General features: G+C 44.9%; 1 protein-coding gene and 1 long non-coding RNA gene across 2 annotated transcripts; both read right to left on the bottom strand.

Annotated features, from left to right (window-relative positions):
- Window positions 1–396: 396 nt before the first annotated feature.
- DTD1 (D-aminoacyl-tRNA deacylase 1) lies at window positions 397–16,955 on the bottom strand. Its single transcript, XM_085315981.1, has 5 exons — window positions 16,730–16,955; window positions 14,201–14,436; window positions 11,920–12,017; window positions 3,303–3,479; window positions 397–1,003 (listed from the first exon to the last, which is right to left on the bottom strand). Exons 1-4 carry the CDS (start codon window positions 16,870–16,872, stop codon window positions 3,324–3,326), a joined length of 633 nt encoding a protein of 210 aa, XP_085172107.1. The 5' UTR covers window positions 16,873–16,955; the 3' UTR covers window positions 397–1,003; window positions 3,303–3,323.
- LOC146589618 (uncharacterized) lies at window positions 14,446–16,437 on the bottom strand. The gene is made up of 3 exons (XR_014897139.1): window positions 16,081–16,437; window positions 15,869–15,948; window positions 14,446–15,134 (listed from the first exon to the last, which is right to left on the bottom strand). It is a non-coding gene; the product is annotated as an uncharacterized LOC146589618 (long non-coding RNA).
- Window positions 16,956–17,706: the final 751 nt, after the last annotated feature.

Here is a 17,706-nt window from a genome sequence, read left to right as displayed (position 1 = left end):
GGAGACGAGCCAGAGAAGAGCTTGCTGAGATCCTGCTGCCTCTGGCTTCTTGTCTCGGGGCTGGAGAGTCCCCGCTCGCTGAGCCTGTCCTCGTAGGAGAGCTGCTGCAGTGCCTTCGTCCTTTGCGGCCCTTGGCAGGACTCACTGCACTCCGTGCAYGGTTCTGTTGTGCTGGGGAGCGTGGAGCTGCATCCTGGACGCCAGGTGTGGCCTCCGCAGGGCCACTGATTTGATGGGGAGACCGGAGCATCTGTCCTACGAGTAGATGCTGAGCGAGCTGGGACTGTTATTTAGATAGACTATATCTTGGCTTGTTATTTTTTGCTCTGTAGCAGTTACCTTGTTCTGCACTGTGCTCTATCACAGTGAATATAATAGACAAATGCAAACAGTYACTCAAGTAGTATCATTTCTTTAATAAAGTCTTTCCTGGTTTTAAAAAAAGTTTACAAGACACGTTTTACATGACAAATGACTGATGGCCAATATTTTCATTTAATATCTTAATGCATGCAGAAAGACTGGACAGCCTAATTTGGTGTTACATAGCAGCTGAWCAGTATACCAAAATATACGTAGACATACATCCTGCCATGGAAAACAGGCAACACAAGACACTGTAAGAATCCAAATACAAGCTTGCTTGATTATTTTCAGAATTCAAGTGTAAATTTAAGGAAAAACCCTGATTTCTTTCTGACATGGAGCATGGGTACTGACAGAGACTGTTCTACAATCTGTGCAGTCATCCTTCATTCAGTAGTCATGTGAAAATACACACACACAAATGTTACAATTCCTTTTTTACTACTGAAGCCACACATTAACAATTGAATCTGATCACATTGCTTTGGTTGTTTCAGTACAGAATGATACCGGTTTCTATTGTCTTCATTCTATTTTCCCGTTTTTCATTCTTTTCTAAAGTCCTAGAAGAATGGTGCTGAGGTGAATGTCTTTTAGGTCTCACTTCAAGAATCCAGTGTAGCTTTTGTACAAGAAACTGTTGAAGGTAAGCAAACAGGAACATTACTACAAACAGAGCAGAAAGTACAGGATTCCTTCAACTTAGATAAAGAAAAGTATCTTTGCTTATTATCACAACGTGAAAATTAATACTGAATTATCGGTATATATCATTCCTCAGGTCACAAGATTTTCAAATACTATTGAAAAGATTTAGACTGATTCCAGAAGGCATATGAACTCCTGTTCTCTAAAATTGTCTTATTTCAGCACAGAAGCTATAAACAGCAGCTGGGAAGGAGACGGCACAAATGACACTTTGCATTCCTGCAGCACAGCAGCAAGCTGCTGATTACAATTACTTTTTTGCTTTATTTTCTAAGGACATCTTCTCCTTCCCTATATGGCTACTCATCTCCACTATTAAAACAGGAATAAGCAAGAAGGGGAAAGTTTAATACCTAAAATTAGGTCAATTACATCTGCTTTTCGTATTTTGACTTTAAATCACATTTTGTGTGCCTGAATAGGAGGGTGTTCTGTTTTGAGAGAAATGCTCAGGGCTGTAAGACTCATTATTCAAAAATCTGAAAAGATGCCTTGAAATATTACATATAGGCAGATGCATTTTTAAGGATAAAACCACAGACTGCAACATCTATACTAAGTCTCAGTCTTCAGAGATGTTCTCAGTTGTCCAGCCAGCTACCTTAGTAGAGCTTTTCCATTTCTTATGAAACAGAATGATGTATTAAGCTCAATTCCACTTTTAAGGGAGCATGTGTGATACTCATGATGTCCAGCTAGAACACTGCTACCACGTCAGACAACCTGGAAGAAGAGACAACATGCCCCATCTTTTCAGGGAGGGAAAACCCTACCTTTTTATTGTTTAGAATTTCTAGTGCTATGAAGCAACCACCTGAAGTCTGGCAGAAGGCCTCCTTTACAATGAGGTGACGTATCTTCAGGTGTCTCCATGAAAACTGACCGAACTATGCACAAGTTATGGCTTTTCAAGAAAGCCCCCAAAATATCTGCTGCTATGTGTTCTGTAAGACGTATGTTACAGACAGACAGCAAGATGCTTTGCAGCTGCAGTCTGCAGTAAGAACAAATTATCATAATAGTACTGAGAATGTCACAGGATTTTTTCAGGGCCATTTCTCCTTCCAGCAGCCCAAAATCACTGCAGAATCAGGCACTAGAAGCTAAGACAAGAGAAAAGTCTCCCCAGCATTCTCCAGGCTTCCTATGCTGTTAGATAAGCAAGGAGGAAGAAAGGCAAAACTCAGACCAGAACACACAGGGTTAAGATATAACCTGTATTCCTCGGCTATGTCTCCTTCCACCTAAAAGTCTCATCTTGGAGAAGCCCAGAGTGCTAAACATGCAATCAGGATTTTGAGATATCTGGTCGTCTAGAGCGGGCAGTCGGGACCTAGACTCTATACACACGTGGAGACCAAAAACAGAGCATCCGAAGGAGGCTYGAGGCATCTGAAATACACCCGTTCTATCCCGCTGTCCCCRCAGCAATGATTTTTGCAAGCAGAGCAGACCTTTGCCRGAGGTCACATCTGTGTTTAAAAGTCAAACACGGACTTTGTCTAGTGAATTTTGCTGTCTGGCTGACTGGGGTTTCTACTGGTACCTCTGGCAGCAGCCACTGCTTAAGGCCAGGGTTCATGCAACCTCTATGACTTTAGCTCCTATTGGAGCTAAACTAGAAGGACGTACAGAACTGTACTTGCAGCCAAGGATGGGTTGAAGAGTCCAAATTTGGACTCTTCCGGTCCTGGGATGCTTTGAGTGCTACTAGAATTATGTTATGGAGATTTATCTAAGTTACTGCAGCCTCCTCCAAAATTTGTGTAGCAGCAGTCCTTCGTCAGCACACCTTCTCCTCCACTTTCCCCTTGAACTGGGCAGTACTGGGGCTCTCCCTCTTGATCCTCGAAAGCAAATTTTTGAGTCAGTGTCAGCAACAGCCTTCCTCTCCTGTAGCATGTTCTTCAAAACTTACTAACGGTTATAAACGCAAAAAGGAAAAAAAACTGCTACAAGCTTAAAGAAATCCTGGATCCTGCTTGAAATACTCCAAAATCAAAAGCAGCGATCTTCTGGAGCTGGTTACTTCAGAGCAAACTCCAGGTATCCACTGCAGATAGAAGAGGAGGTTTCCCACCAGGAGCCCTGCAGGTTTCATTGAGCTAACATGATTATCGGAATTTCACCTTTTAGCACTTCCAACACAAGTCTCTGCAGTCTCCAGATGCTGTTAGAGACTGTCAAGCAGTAGGACACAGCTTTACAGAGGGGTGGAAGAACGATACCTGAGGCCTGCTTTGGATTAGCTAAGGCTCTCTCTCTGAAGACACATCTCCTTCTGCTCCGCTGCTTGCACTGGGATCATCCTTGCTACGGGGGGCACTTCTTTCTCTACTTGATTCAGAGGGTACCTTGGTTCTGGTCTTCTCTTTTCTTTGTTGTTGTTTTTCAAGTTTTGTCAGCTATTCAGAAAGCAAGAAGAAGGATAAAACACTTCATGGAACAGAACTATCATTTCAGAATATAGTATTTCTAAAGAACATAATTTTGAGCATTTGTAGAAAACTGGTAACTCAGATTCACAATACCAATACATACCCGAATCAAACAGATGAAAAAAACCCAAGGCTTCAACTTTCAGATATCTGGTAAGACAGTGAACAGTTATAAGCTAACACGATCGTCCGCTGAGCATGAAAGAGAAGTGACCGTAGTCAGAGGACTACTCTCCACATTTCAGAGTTCCTTTCCTACCCAACACAATCTGCCAACATGGAAAAGGAAAATTTACAATGACCAAGCAATGGGGCTGAATTCCATCAAACTGTGGTCCAGTTTTCGACTGTAAGACGATTTCTGACAACAGGCATATCCCAAGGTCAGTAATCCAGCACAAGAAACCTCCAACAAGAATAAATTTATATCTACAGAGAAAGAGATACATGATCCACAGTATCACATAGAACACTCACTTCAGTTCAGACTGGACAAAAGCCTCTGCTAACACTAACTAAGCACCTTTCAGTAGATCTGTTTTCAATGATACTGAAAGAAGCTGCTTAAGTGACTACGGACACTTCCCGTGTGCATTTTATCCGTTTGGTTAGTTTCTGTGATCTACTGATTTTCTCAACTGCTTCCACCACAATCCTCCCCCCTCCCCAAGATAAGGGTCGCTTGTCATAAATCACAATTTCATGGCTAGCAGATCTCTTCTGAGGTGAAATCTCCATAAAATAAAGCAAGCTAGATTATTTGTGACAATTATGAATTGCCCAAGCTTGTGGAACATGCGTAAAAGATGCTCTGGGTCAGTAAGAGCCTGGAGTGCAGACTGCAGAGTGTTTGCAGGATGCCCAGCATCCTCCAAAAAAAGATTGAGCTTAAATTCCCAGGGAAAAAATGCCTCTATGCAGCTTTTCTAACTGTAAAAAAAGGGGGAGAGAGAAAGATACCCAAAGTCTGATCTGGAGAGATGCTGTGTGCCGGTGAAGCTGGAGGAAAGTGCTGTCAGACAATGCTGCTAAAAAATTAAATCAAGAGAAACCTGCCCCAACTCACATGGAAAGCTTGGTTTAGAGTCAGCTTGTGTCAGCACCAGACAAGTCCATGTCTCTGGCAGCAGAAGCAAGAGCTAGCCCATGCATGGGAAGGATGCTCTCAACTTTTCAAGGACCACAAGAACAGCRAATCTTCCAAAGGCTGTAAAAAGCCTATCTACCAGATCTGGGGAAAAGCACCCTTAGCATTAAAAGCATTAAAATGCCCCTTTATCAAAACACTATTCTACAGGAACAAAATCCTTAAAGTTAGCAGCTCCTCATCTTTTCACTTTCAAATGCTCGGATAGTTAGGACTCACGAAAGAATAATTCTGGTATACAGTCCTCAATTTATCTCACTTCTGAGCTCTCACAGAAGCAGATAAACTAAAAATAAAACCCAGCTTACGAGCATATACAAATGCTTATCTTGACTGATTGCATGTGCAGAAGTGAAACGAAGGCACAAATACTATAAACCCCTCATACAAGGCAACCTTTTATAAAAACAGATAAGAGACGGATTCTGGAAAGATAATATGCAGAATTAAGAGCCAGGGAATACAAAATATGTCCTTAAAGAAACCAACAAAACCAGATCGTAGCCTGCGAACTTCAGTAATTTTCAGATACTGATATAAGGGCATAGAATGTAATTCCAATGGCAACTCAGTTGATCGGCCTTTCAAGACAGTCACAGAAAATGCAAATGGCATCATAGGGTAATAAAAAACATTTCTGTAGGTGAAAAACATTTACCTCTGACTTTCTGATGGAATCTGTCCTCTTTAAAACAAGTAATTCTGTGAATTTGGACTATTTTTAAATAGTTGTTCTGGAAGGGATGCAGCCTAATTCCCAAAGTCTTTTTTTTCCCCTCCTTTGTGGATTCTCTTCTGTCTATTAAGGAAGTCATTCGCCCTATCTACTACATAGAAAGATAGGTTCACCTTTCCTGTGAAAGGAAGAACAAGATTATCCCTATTTTTAAATACCTGGGAGGAGCTCAGATGCTACAGTGGCTTGGGAGAAAAAGAATGGCTGAGAGTTGACTCATCAAGGCATCCATATATAATCCAATCCTTCCTATCAGAGTTTCCCGGATACTCAGGCCATGTATTTTTAGCTGTTTTTTTGTAAGGGAACGGATCTTCCACAGTCAATGTATTTGTGCACCCATCTGTCCCCTCAGCACTTTTCCACCGGCCGCTTTCAACTAAGAAAGTGGCATCAAAGGTACTCGGTTGCTGCAACTTCTGTGAGGGCAGGGAATCAGCAAGAAGAGGTGCTCCTTCCTCCAAAGGAAAGGTCACAGTGGCATTTACTCCTTTTTAGATAGCAGAGAATCAAGTGCAGGACATAGATTTGGATGAAATCTGCCTGCTCTGGTACCAATTTATTTATTTTCTCAAGCTAGTGACAGGACGAAGGAATAAAAACTACCCCGAGAGGGATTCTGTGCCAAATTTTGCTTCATCAACAAAATAACTGGCCAATTCAGCTTTCACATCCCAGACTGTCGTGAGAGCTGACACCGACAAAAATCGTATCTGCATGAGTTAAAAAATCCAACGTTTAAAAGAATTTCAAGCTCTCCTTGGCATTAGAAAGGACGACTGCATTTTGTAAAGAAAACCACAATATTTAGTGACACATATTCAAAAGACTCCAGGTGGCTATATAGATATTTTTATATTAGCAACAAAAAAGCAATACTAATGTGTAACTAGTTAACTATAAAGTAGTTCTGAAAAAACCCTGATTCACTGTTTTGGAAGGGCTCAGATCACCCCCAGTTTGGCCAGAAGCAACAGAAGCAACCTTAAATGCACCTACTGATCATACTGAGTTTCAGCATTTAAGTTTCTGTCTCTGCCCCATCATACAAAGATAGACAGGGACAGGAAGGTCACTGCGTGTTATTACGCCCAAATCCTGATGACCAGCAAGAAGCTAAGAGAACACAGCCAAAACCTGGCATCAAGCCCCTTTTAGCCCTCAGCTCTCTGTTGAAAGCAAAACAGAGAATGACCAGTACTAATGCTTGATGATAGCTATTTGGGTTATCCGGAGTACTCTGACCTCAAGTGACTACTGACTAAGGAAATGGGTTTCTTTCACTGGATTGCAGGAGACCCTGTTGCAGGCACCTTTCTAGCTAGGGGTGTTTGAACATTTCCAGCACCTCCAAGGTGACTGCTCACACCAATGGACCTTGCAGAGTAATGACCACCAAATTATGCCCTGCCAACACTCTGAGATGTCACCACAACCTGCAACTCCTTATAACCTCCCAATGGGCTCATCACCACGTTAAACATACAAGGAAGAAATCTAGGAGAACCTTTCCCTGAAAATTCAAAATATTTAATCCAGAAAGTAAGATAGCCAGAAAGGGCAGACTTCTCACTCGCATTATGGCCCGTGATAGAGCTATTCAAGGAACCAAGGGCAGCCCTCCATGACTTCACATTGGTGATTATCACAAGCTTTTCAAAGTTGTCCTGCAAGTTTAGCATTCTTGTACCTCCTTAAAGGTAATCAAATCAAAAGAGACATCAAAATCTGTTAGAATTAAGTCATTTGTGCAAACACAAAGTTTATACATAGATAAGAACATCTTAAAGCAATTGTTAATAAACCTTGTAAGAAATTCAGATACATACACAAATATCACTGTGTTTGCATACAGCATATACCTTTGACTGCATAGAATTTGCGGAGAAGTTACATTATCAGATACATTTTGCATAGCTCATTATGGAATAAGAATTTCCTATTTGTCTTTTGCAAGCTGTGCTTATAATCCAGGGCAGAAAGAAAAGAAATGAGGTGGAAATCCAGCTGCAACCTGAGAAATAAATTAAATGTGCGGTCTCATTAGTGCTCTAAAGGGTGGAATAGTTGTACTGTTACAAGTGTTCAGCATTTCAGTCCAAATTCTTGATTACAGATGCTTCACAGTTTAAACAGAAAGAATAAACTGAATCTCAAAGGTTCAGATTAAGAGTAGGTAAACAAGGAATAGTTCAGGAAGGCCAATGGGTCATAAAATGGAGAAGTCAAAGTATTTGTCATTCCGAAAGCATGGAACAGAACCATACGGGTTTTGCTATTTTGGCAACATCTGAGTTAGGGGGATGGATAGGAGGATGGAACAGAGGACCATGAACTGGGACTTGTGCTGTGCAGTGGGTCCAACCTAATTGTAGTCTTGTATTTCCTGCACACATCTTTAATCTTGGAAATCCAATTAATAGATGGTAATACCCTAAAAAGCAAGTTCAAATCCCATGCTTAAAATAGTCCTGCAATGCTTGTCCCCCAACCTTCTTCCGCACACCCTTCTCTACTGCTTCATCAGGCATCAGTGTTCCTTCCGGATTTTCACAGATCTCCCAGAAGGAGTACAGCTAGTGATATCTGGACAGCTGAACTAACAGCCTCTGACAATATAACCCCCTACTACTCAATCCACAGACACACAGAAGGCTAACCTTTCAGCGAAGAAAGGTTCAGGAAATAAACCTATCCTTAAATACAATTAAAACATATCAAGAAGTTAACACATTACTTGCAACATCTCCATACGATTAGTTTTTTGTAGCTCTGGGAAGTAACTTCAGATGAGGTCAGGAGATTAAAAGTTCCCCCAAATGCAGTAAATAAGAAGGGAAGTGGCAGTCAGCCTGCTCTCTAGCCTTGTAGCAAGAAACTGGTGAAAACAGAACTAGCAGAGCACATAGGAGAGGAAAGCTGGTCATGCAAAGTAACTACTAGGCTGAATTCAAAAGCATACCTTGCACAAAAAGGGGGGGGGTTCTGATTTCTTCATTCAACTTCTATTTTTGTCTTTAGATCAAAGCAAATGCTATCCTTGCTTTTCATAAAGGCAGCTCAAGATAAATCATTTGTCAGTAGAGCATTGCTTTATTCAGTTATGAATATTTTAATTCAGAAAATCATTAATGGGTTTGAGAGAAGATGCACAAAATAAGAATGTTTATCTTGACGGTATTTTTTATTTCAGATTTTAGCCAGCCTTACTGTCTACGCATTATGAAATTCAAAGGCTCAGTCGGCAAGTAAAGGAAGTCGTGTAAGTCACGAGACCACTCTGTGGACCACCTCTTCTCTGGTGCTTGCCCTTTCAATGCAGACCTTTTTTCTGTTAGCAACCTCTTTTGGTGCAGCAATTCCTAATTCTAAGGAGAAATCACTGTGGAAGAGATGCCTCTTTAGGTTTTCCCAGTCTGTCTTCCCATTAGACTCCAAATGCCTTTAGTATGATACCTTCAGATATGCAGAAGTCCTAGCACACACAGAATTCCAAATTTTTTACAACCTCTGTGTAAGAACAGAGGACAAACAAACAGAAACTTGTGCAAGAACACACTTCCGAATAAATGACTCCGCTGCCACCTAGTGCCCTATGTGACATCCAGCACTCCCAAGAAGACAAGTAAGTTTGTGCGCAACTGGACTGCAACAGCAGTCTGCCCATCAAAAAATAAAATGGCAAAATGCTGGCAAAATTGAGGCCTAAGAAGACACATAAGCTTAGATCAGATACACTTTTATCTTACGTATCAATGTGATTCTCTTGATTGTCATGATAAAGTGTTCTACTTTATCACGTGAACTTCAGGAAGAATTAAGAAGAATTTGCCCTTTATGTGAGAGAGCAACCAGAATGCATGAAGCTCTGCCTGGGGACAGGTGAGGGGCCAGCTGAGAGCTTATGGGTCAGGATTAGCAAGCAGACCAACATCGGTGGCATTGCGGTGGGTGTCTGCTACAGGCCACCTGATCAGGAAGAAGAAACAGATGAGGCCTTCTTCAGGCAGCTCAAAGAAGCCTCACGTTTGCAGGCCCTGATCCTCATGGGAAACTTTAACCATCCTGCTATCTGTGACAGCTCAGCAAGGCATGAGTAATCCAGGTGGATTCTGGACTGCACTGATGAAAATTTACTAATACAAGTGATGGAGATAAGAGAGGTGCTATGCTGGACCTCATAAAAACAAGGAAGAATTAGATGAAGATAAAAAAGTCAGGGGTAGCCATGGAGACAGTGAACATGAAATGGTGGAGTTGAGGATCCTGAGAGGAGGGAGGAGGACAAATAGCAGGATCACAACCACAGACTTCAGGAGAGCAGACTTCAGCCTGTTCAGGGATCTACTTGGAAGAATCCCATGGGATACTGCCCTGACTAGAAGAGGAGTCCAAGAATGCTGGATGATATTCAAAGATCACCTCCTCCAAGATCAAGAAAGGTCTATCCCAGCAAGCAGCAAATCAAGCAAAGGTAGCAGGAGGCCTGTGGGGACAAACAAGGAATCTCTGACTAAACTCAAACATAAAAAGGAAGAGTACAAGAGGTGAAGCAGGGACTAGGCTAGGAAAGCGGTCAGTGAGGTGGATTGAAGACTGGCTGTAGTGCTGGACTCTGAGGGTTGTGCTCTGGAGCACAAAGTACAGCTGGAGCCCAGTCACCAGCAGTGTCCACCAGGGGTCAAGACTGTTTAACATCTTCATTAATGTCCTGGCAGATGCRACTGAATGCAGCCTGTGCACCCAATAACAGCTGATGCAAAACTGGGAGGAGTGGCTGATCCCTCAAGGTGTTGTGCTGCTTTTGAGAGGGCCCTCCAAAGGCTGGAGAAGTGGTCAGAGAGCCACCTCCTGCAGTTCCACCAATGAAAAGGATCAGCCCCCAGGGAGGCAAAGGGCCAAGCAGCTGGAGAGCAGCTTTGTTGAGAAGGCATTGAGGGTCGTGGAGCACAAGCTGACCACGAGCCAGCAATGTACCTTTGTGGCAAAGAAAGCCACTACTATCCTGGAAGCATCACGAAGAGCACTGCCAGCGGTCAAAGTGATCTTTCCCCTTGGCTTAGTAATGGTGAGGCCACATGCGGAGTCCTAGGTGCAATTCTGGGCTACCCAGAAGAACATAAACATACTGGAGTGAGTCCTGAAAAGGGCCACAAAGGTGAGGAAAGGACTGGAGAATCTCTCCGGTAAGGAGAGGCTGAGCGAGCTGGGACTGTTCAACCTGGAAAAGAGAAAGCTGGGGGAGGATCTTATCCATGTGTCTAAGTATCTGTCAGGAGGCGATGAAGAAGATGGAGCCAGACTCTTCCCAGTGACAGGTCGAGAGACAACAAGCACAAACTGAAATATAGGAAATTCCATGTGAACTTAGGATAGCACTTCTTCACTGTGAGAGTGGTTGAACACTGGAATAGATTGCCCAGAGAGGTGGTAGTGTCTCCATCCTTGGAGATATTCAAAACCCAGCGGGACATGGCCCTGGCCCACCTGCTCTAACTGACCCTGCTTGAGCAGTGGTGTTGGAACAGATGATCTCCAGATGTCCCTTCCAACCTCAACTATTCTGTGAGTCTGCAAAACAAAACGTAGCACGAGCATATAGCAATCAGATGTCAGCATTACAGCTACCAGCCGCACTGCAGTTACCACAGAACCAACAAGCAGGCTTTAAAAGAGCAGGCATAAACATATATATGGCTACCTGAAAAAAAACAAATGTCTGATTTTTAACGCAGAAGAGTAATGACAGGTGACTTGAGGCCAGACCTCATCAGCAAGGTGATTTTATCTTGTTTTTCCACTGTCCATGTAAATCGGAAGGAATGCCTGTTTGGGACAAACTGGGACTGGATGGACTTACTAAGTTGTATGCCCTTTGTATGCCCTCTCTTAAGCATAGCTGGGAATGAAAATCCCACAAACACACCTTCCCTTTCAGCCTGGAAAAAATGGTCATGGTTATGTTTAGAAAATGGGAAGATCTCATCTGCCTTTGATTTCCAGCATTGTCTGTGCTGCTCTTCAGCAGAACTACTCTCCTCTCCACTCCAGATACTATTCAGGACTTAATTTGGCTGTTCTCTCATTTCTCAGAAAGAGGCAGCTCTCCACTTAATCACTCCACCCAGCCATCCACATACAAAAGCCCCTAAATGTCAAGAGATTTCATTTTAAAAAAGTCAGATGCATTAGAAACACTGCCAGTGAGTCATGATTAAAAAGTAGCTTTTATGGTGTGCAAGAATAAACTGTAAAAAGCTGCTCTGCATGACACAGGCACAACCCTTACCGGGACAGTAAGTAGTTTTGGAGAGGCCACCAAACTGAAGAGAACAATGTAATTATCTGACCTTTCAGGAAGCACAAAGTCCTCTTATCCAAGGGAAGTTATACTGCTTCGTAACAGGAATGCTTCCCTGGGACCACGCCACACTCTCCACCAAATACGGGCAGATGCACGCCTTCTCAGAGGAGGCACAGCCTCTACACCCGTCCTTTCCAGACAGGTCCATCGGCCAGCTTACCTGTTTAGGGTCAACGGTGGCAGCCGGGGACTCCAGTTCTATTGTTACAGGACCATCGTTCTGGATGTGTACCTGCATGTAGGCGCCAAACTTACCATCTGAAAAGGGAAAAGACAAGAAGCGCTGAGGGCTCTGGAAAGCATGGCACACAGCAAGAACTTTCCGAGCTCTGCTACTAAAAAGAAAGAAGTAAAAGGATATCCAACTAATAAACTGCACGAAGTTACTAGAAAAAAACAGTCTACAGGCACCCAGCTCTGTGGTCTGATATTCAGAGATGGCAAATACACAGCTAAATGCAGGAGTGTCTGCAAAACAAAACAATTCTACAGATAATCAAAGTGTTCAAAATTCAGTTAAGGCAGGAGATAAAATTTTAAAGGATGTAGCAGCTAAGCCTAGGGATCCAGCACAGCTAACCAGTAGATGTTTTGAAGAAATCTCATACATGGGCAGAGGTATTCAAAAGCATATAACATCAAATACTTTAAAGCAGGGGACACTGGTTTGCAGTTCAATCACAATCTGATACAGTAATTTCTCTGTTCCTATCTGAAATCTAAACCATTCTTTGTCAGAGTTCCTTAAAAGAAGAAAAAAGGGGGAAAAAAGGGGGAAAAAAAGGACAAGATAGAGACAGTGTCTACTCCCTCAGCCCTGCCACTTCACAGGAATATACTTCTGAAGTCAGAGATGTGTATGTCATTCATCATCAACAGCATTTATTAGCACATCAGCTGAGGCACAGACCACTTCTTTTTGCTAAGCTTTTGAGCAGCTTCTGTCACAACAGACCCATGACATTTTTATCCAATGCATTCTGCAAAACCCATCTCTCCTTATGCTTTCTTTTTCCCTCAAATCTCATTTCTCTTTGTGTAAGCATCCTCGCTCTGTTTTCTCCAGTCCAGCTTTCTGCCCCTCAGATTTCGCCTCATCACTGGCCGAGTCAATGTGATCACTCACTCCCTCATACTCTGTTCTCCTGCCCCACAGACATGAGTCACCTTTCCAGATCTTCCCTTTAGAGACAGAAACAACACCAAATACCACCATATAGATACCAAAGCTTGAAAGAAGGAAAGGAATACTGCAGCAAGCAGACAAGAGTTATCCAAAGACTGGAGTAGTCTTGCTCACTGGAAATGTGGGCCCAGAGACTGCTCAGCAACACAACCAAAATCTCCTCCAGCATGACCTCGGCCAGCGAGCAAGAACATGCTGAAAGCAGTAGGCTCAAACTTCAGTAGGGCCACTGGGGATATTTGCATTGGACTTCATATAGCTACATAGCAGCTTTAAATGGCTACATGTGATGTCTCTGACAGAACAGAGGTCCAACCAAAGTGTCTTCATTCTTCATGAACTTATTATTGGTGAAAAATTCTTCTGGAAGAGTTTCCAGTTCCTCCCTGGCATGTTCCACAACAGATATACTGCCCAACTGCTTTCCAAAAGGCTGCAGGCCACCACAGGAATGAGACATACCAGCTCTGGCGGAGCCAAACACTACAGCACCACAGAAGAGGCCGCTGACAATGGTCCAGTGGCCAAAGAAAAAGGTACTGGACTGCTGACCGCAGAGCCATAGCAACATAAACACCAATGTGAAGGGGAGAAGAGCATGACTGCAGAAGTACTGTTGTAAAAAGGAGTGTGAATGGCTTTAAGCAACAGGAAAAATGGACCTCAAGCTGCTTTCTCATTTAGCAATGGCTCTGGAATCTGGAATAGAGCTGAGAGAAAAAAGGGTCTAAATCAAATGCTGTTATCAAGTAGCACACTACACTTCCCACTATCATCATTACCATTTAATGGAATGGAAAAATAAAGTGACAGACAGAGCTACCTGTTCATCACACCCTGGAGCCGCCTTTGAGCCTGACTAATCACATACACATCAGAAACTCATCCCAGGCTAGTCGAGCAGTAAGGCACCAAGACATCTAGCCTGGGATGWGCGCGACTGCAGAGTCATCCTCACAGCTTGCAGCCTCTCTGCGTTACGTGGTCAGAGTCACCGCTCACGCTGTAGAGGTAATATCAACCCGACATCTCAATGTCAAACTGTTCCAGGGGGATGCCAGCAAATGGCTGGGATTGATCCCCCTGGTAAGGCTGCTAGGGAAACCACGCCATCTCCTTAATGTCCTGCCACGTAACGACGGCTCCTCTGCAACACGGACAGACAGAAACTCAGAAGAAAGAAGGATCAGCGAGGAACATGTACTAACAAGATCCCCTGGTTGCATCAAGGATCTTACCAGCCCTTTGCCCTTACCTTTAATAAGCTCTGGCTTGTAGGCTTTTCTTAGCTGCTCTAGGAAGTTGTTGTAAAAACACTCCGCCTGCTCCGTAGGCATTGCCATGTGGTAGTCGGGTTTGTTTCCTTTCAGGATGCACTGCAGAGTGAATTGGCTGACACACAACACTTCATACTGTTTATCCATCACACTTTTGGACCAGTGCTTCCCGCTTTCATCTTCAAACACGCGCAAGTTTAATATCTTTCGAACCCTAGGAGGAGAAACAGATACTATCTAAATTGTCCCATGCCGGATCAGTGGGTACAAGTAATACCTACCACACAGAAAGAGACGAAAGGCAAGGCAGATGCATATTCATTCTGCCTACAAATCTCAAGATAGCCATTGCTTTCCCCCAAGGGAAATCTCCTTGCATTAGGCAGAGCCATAAGCAAGAAAGCTCTTACGCACTTACATAATACTGTCAGACCATTTATTAAGGTCTTCCTTTAAGCATTTTTTTTATACAGCACAAGATCGAGGTAGAATAATGTTGCTGTAGGTTGCAGGGTGACATACAGATGGCAGAAGCAGTAAGAAAGCTTACTCACGACTTCCTGATTTGATGTGTCACAATGTTATTTAACATGCACATAAGCTTTGGGGATTGAAATTGTCCCACAGCACCAGGAAATCACACTCGCTTTTGAAATCAGATCATTTCAAACTACGGCTGTTTCTGACCACAGTCCACACACACTCCTCCAGCTCTGTCACCTCCTAGCACTCCTCCAAACAACACCCCACAACCCAGATGAAGACAGCATTTCTTTCCCAGGATGAGGTGGGGAAGGCAGGGAGCAGTGCTGAACTACAAATGGCATGAAAGCGGCGACCGGGACTTGTCATCTAGATTTTATTAGGGCTGATCTTTGGAAGYGAGGGGGCAGAAACAGTTGACTTGAATACCTAGGAGAGGACGAGGACAAGAGGACTTTCACAAATGGATCCCGAAAAGCAGCAGGCAAACTTGCAAACCAGTCTATGGTTGGACTTTGATCGATAACAACACTGCATGCCTATCACTCTCCAGTCTTTGGTTTCTTCTTCTGGTTTCTCCTCCACATTTGCAGCGTCTGGAAACAATGGAGTGTATCAAGGGCAACAATGGAGCGTATCAAGGGCAAAGCATTTCCACTGCGGCCATCAGCCAGATGATTTATGCTGAACCAGAGATGGCGCAGCTGGCACAAAACATGGCTGAGACTTTSCTATGGTCCAGCTTACGGCTTTGCTGTTGTTAAGGCACAGCCACAAGAACCATCCTCACCAATCCATGTGTGTCAAAGACAAACAGAAACGGCTCCTGAATGAAGCGTATAGTTAAGAGCCTTGGTACATCGGCTTAAATCATCATCACTGCCGTGCTTTAATGATGAGGATTGCATCAAGGTTGTTTCACTTACAGGACTACTGAAGGTTCATGTAAAAGCACCTGAAGAGTCTGGTTAGACTGATTTCTTGTTATTCCTTTTTTTTCTGCTTTGTAATTCCTGGCAGGGTTTAAACTTAATAGTTCTCCCACTATTCCGATGCCACAGCCTCCTGCCTCTCCTGCATCAGCCATCCTAACAGCCTGGCACTGACGGCACAGGAGTCACTGATCACCCCCTCGCAATCATCAGGAGCAGCTCCACACTCACCGCAGCAGGAACGAGAAACAACGACACAGCCAACGTCCCACACTGACGGCCAACAGGGCGGCAAGCCGATAGAGCGTTTCCTAAGAAAAACACCTTCAGACTTGCTGCCACTTTCTACGAGYTTTAGCCGTTCACGTGAGACCCCTGGTGGCCTTCAGTTCAGGTCCTCACTCACTACTTTCTCTTCCACATCTGCTAAGGGTTGTTCTCACCTCCTCCCAAGGGTGTTCAGCTCTACTGCTGTTTCTTCTTCGCTTTCATGAGAACCGAGATCGGCCCCAGCAAAACCAGCAGCCCGGAGGAGACCCAACAGCCACATGGCGAGCTCTTCCTTGCACGGGGTTCCCGGCCGAATCGCACCATTTCGTGGCCACAGAAGGAACGGCTGGGCTGCCGAAACTGGTCCATCTTTAGAGAAAAGCCAATGACAAGATCATCCAGCTTTTCAGAAGAGCAAAGCTTGTTGTGTGCGCACTAAAAGGGAGTTTGAGGTTTCCGACGCATCACGTAGGGTGGACGCCTTTGGGGCAAATTCTTCTAATAAAAAGGATAGATGTTTTGTAAAAGGGTAGCAGTAAAACCCAACATGTTTATTCTTCCTTTTTTGCTTCTCTTGGTAAAAGCAGCATAGAAAGGCGCATCAAGAGGGAAAAGATATTTTCTTTAGAGGACATGAAAAGAAAACTGTGGCTAAGAAGCCTGCACTCAAAGTAACACCCAAGGAGGGCCTAGCAGAGGCAAGGACGACCTTCCCAACCGAAGGAGCGCCCCGTTACRTTGGCCACAGCACGGGTATCTCTGACGCAGTGTCAGGAACGCACGAGAAAGGAGCAGAAGGTGAAAAGGCAACTGGTGACTTACATGTGCTCCAGCTCCCTCTGCGTGTCCTCCAAGGAAATGCCCAGCAGCACGCAGAGGCCTCGTCCTATGGAGCTGATTTGTTCACCGCCCACTGGGGAAGGCAAAAAGGAGAGAGGGAAGAAGGCGTAAAAAGAAGCAACCATCTCCTTTCACGCCACAGCCGGCTACCGACTTGAGCTGCCAACCGAGCCACCGCACGGAAAGCACCGGCCCAAGCCCTTCTTCTCTGTCTTCAGGAGGCTAAAGCAGACGCTGATGACGGACATTCTTTGGTGGTGTTTAAAACAGAACGGAAACCGCTGCAGGTGCCTGCTGCGCTACCCTAAGAAACGTTTCCCGTCGTCTTACTGCGACAACGGGGTTGAGCCCGGGGCGACGGCAGCGAGATTTACGTGACGCCCTAAAACTGAGGTGAGATCTGTCAGAGCTACCTCCAGGTTCACGTTAACGAGGGGGAAACGAAGCCCCGAAGCATCCCGTGTGGGGAGCCGAGGGCGGGCGGCGGGGAGGGCCGGCGGCGGGCGCCGAGGGCCCCGGGAAGCACCCGCGCGCCCAGGCCGGCAGCGCTGCTGCTGCTGCGCAGGGGGCTCTGCGCAAACGCCCTGGGGGGCTGGGGCGCCCCACGCGGCCGGGCACCCCTGCCGCCACCACCTTCTACGAGCCGAGCAAGCGCCCGCGGTGCAGCGCAGCGGTGCGGACAGCGCTGCTCACGCGCATGTGCAGTGCAATAGAACAGTGGGGCGAGCGCTGCCGACACGTGCACGCGGCACAGTGCAGCAGTGGGGCCTGCACTGCCAACACGTGCATGCACTGCAGTGCAGCAGTGCCATGCAGCAGTGCAGTGCTGCACAGCAATGCTACGCAGCAGTGCCACGCCACGCAGCAGTGCCATGCTGTGCAGCAGAGGAGCAGTGCCGTGCAGTGCAAGGCAGCAGTGCAGCGCAGCAGTGTCGTGCCGCGCAGCAGAGGAGCAGTGC

This window comes from Rhea americana, unplaced genomic scaffold (genome assembly GCF_003343005.1).
Source record: "Rhea americana isolate MKP2758 unplaced genomic scaffold, rheAme1 scaffold_445, whole genome shotgun sequence".
NCBI lineage: Eukaryota > Metazoa > Chordata > Aves > Rheiformes > Rheidae > Rhea > Rhea americana.
This window is presented reverse-complemented; position numbering and strand designations above follow the sequence as displayed.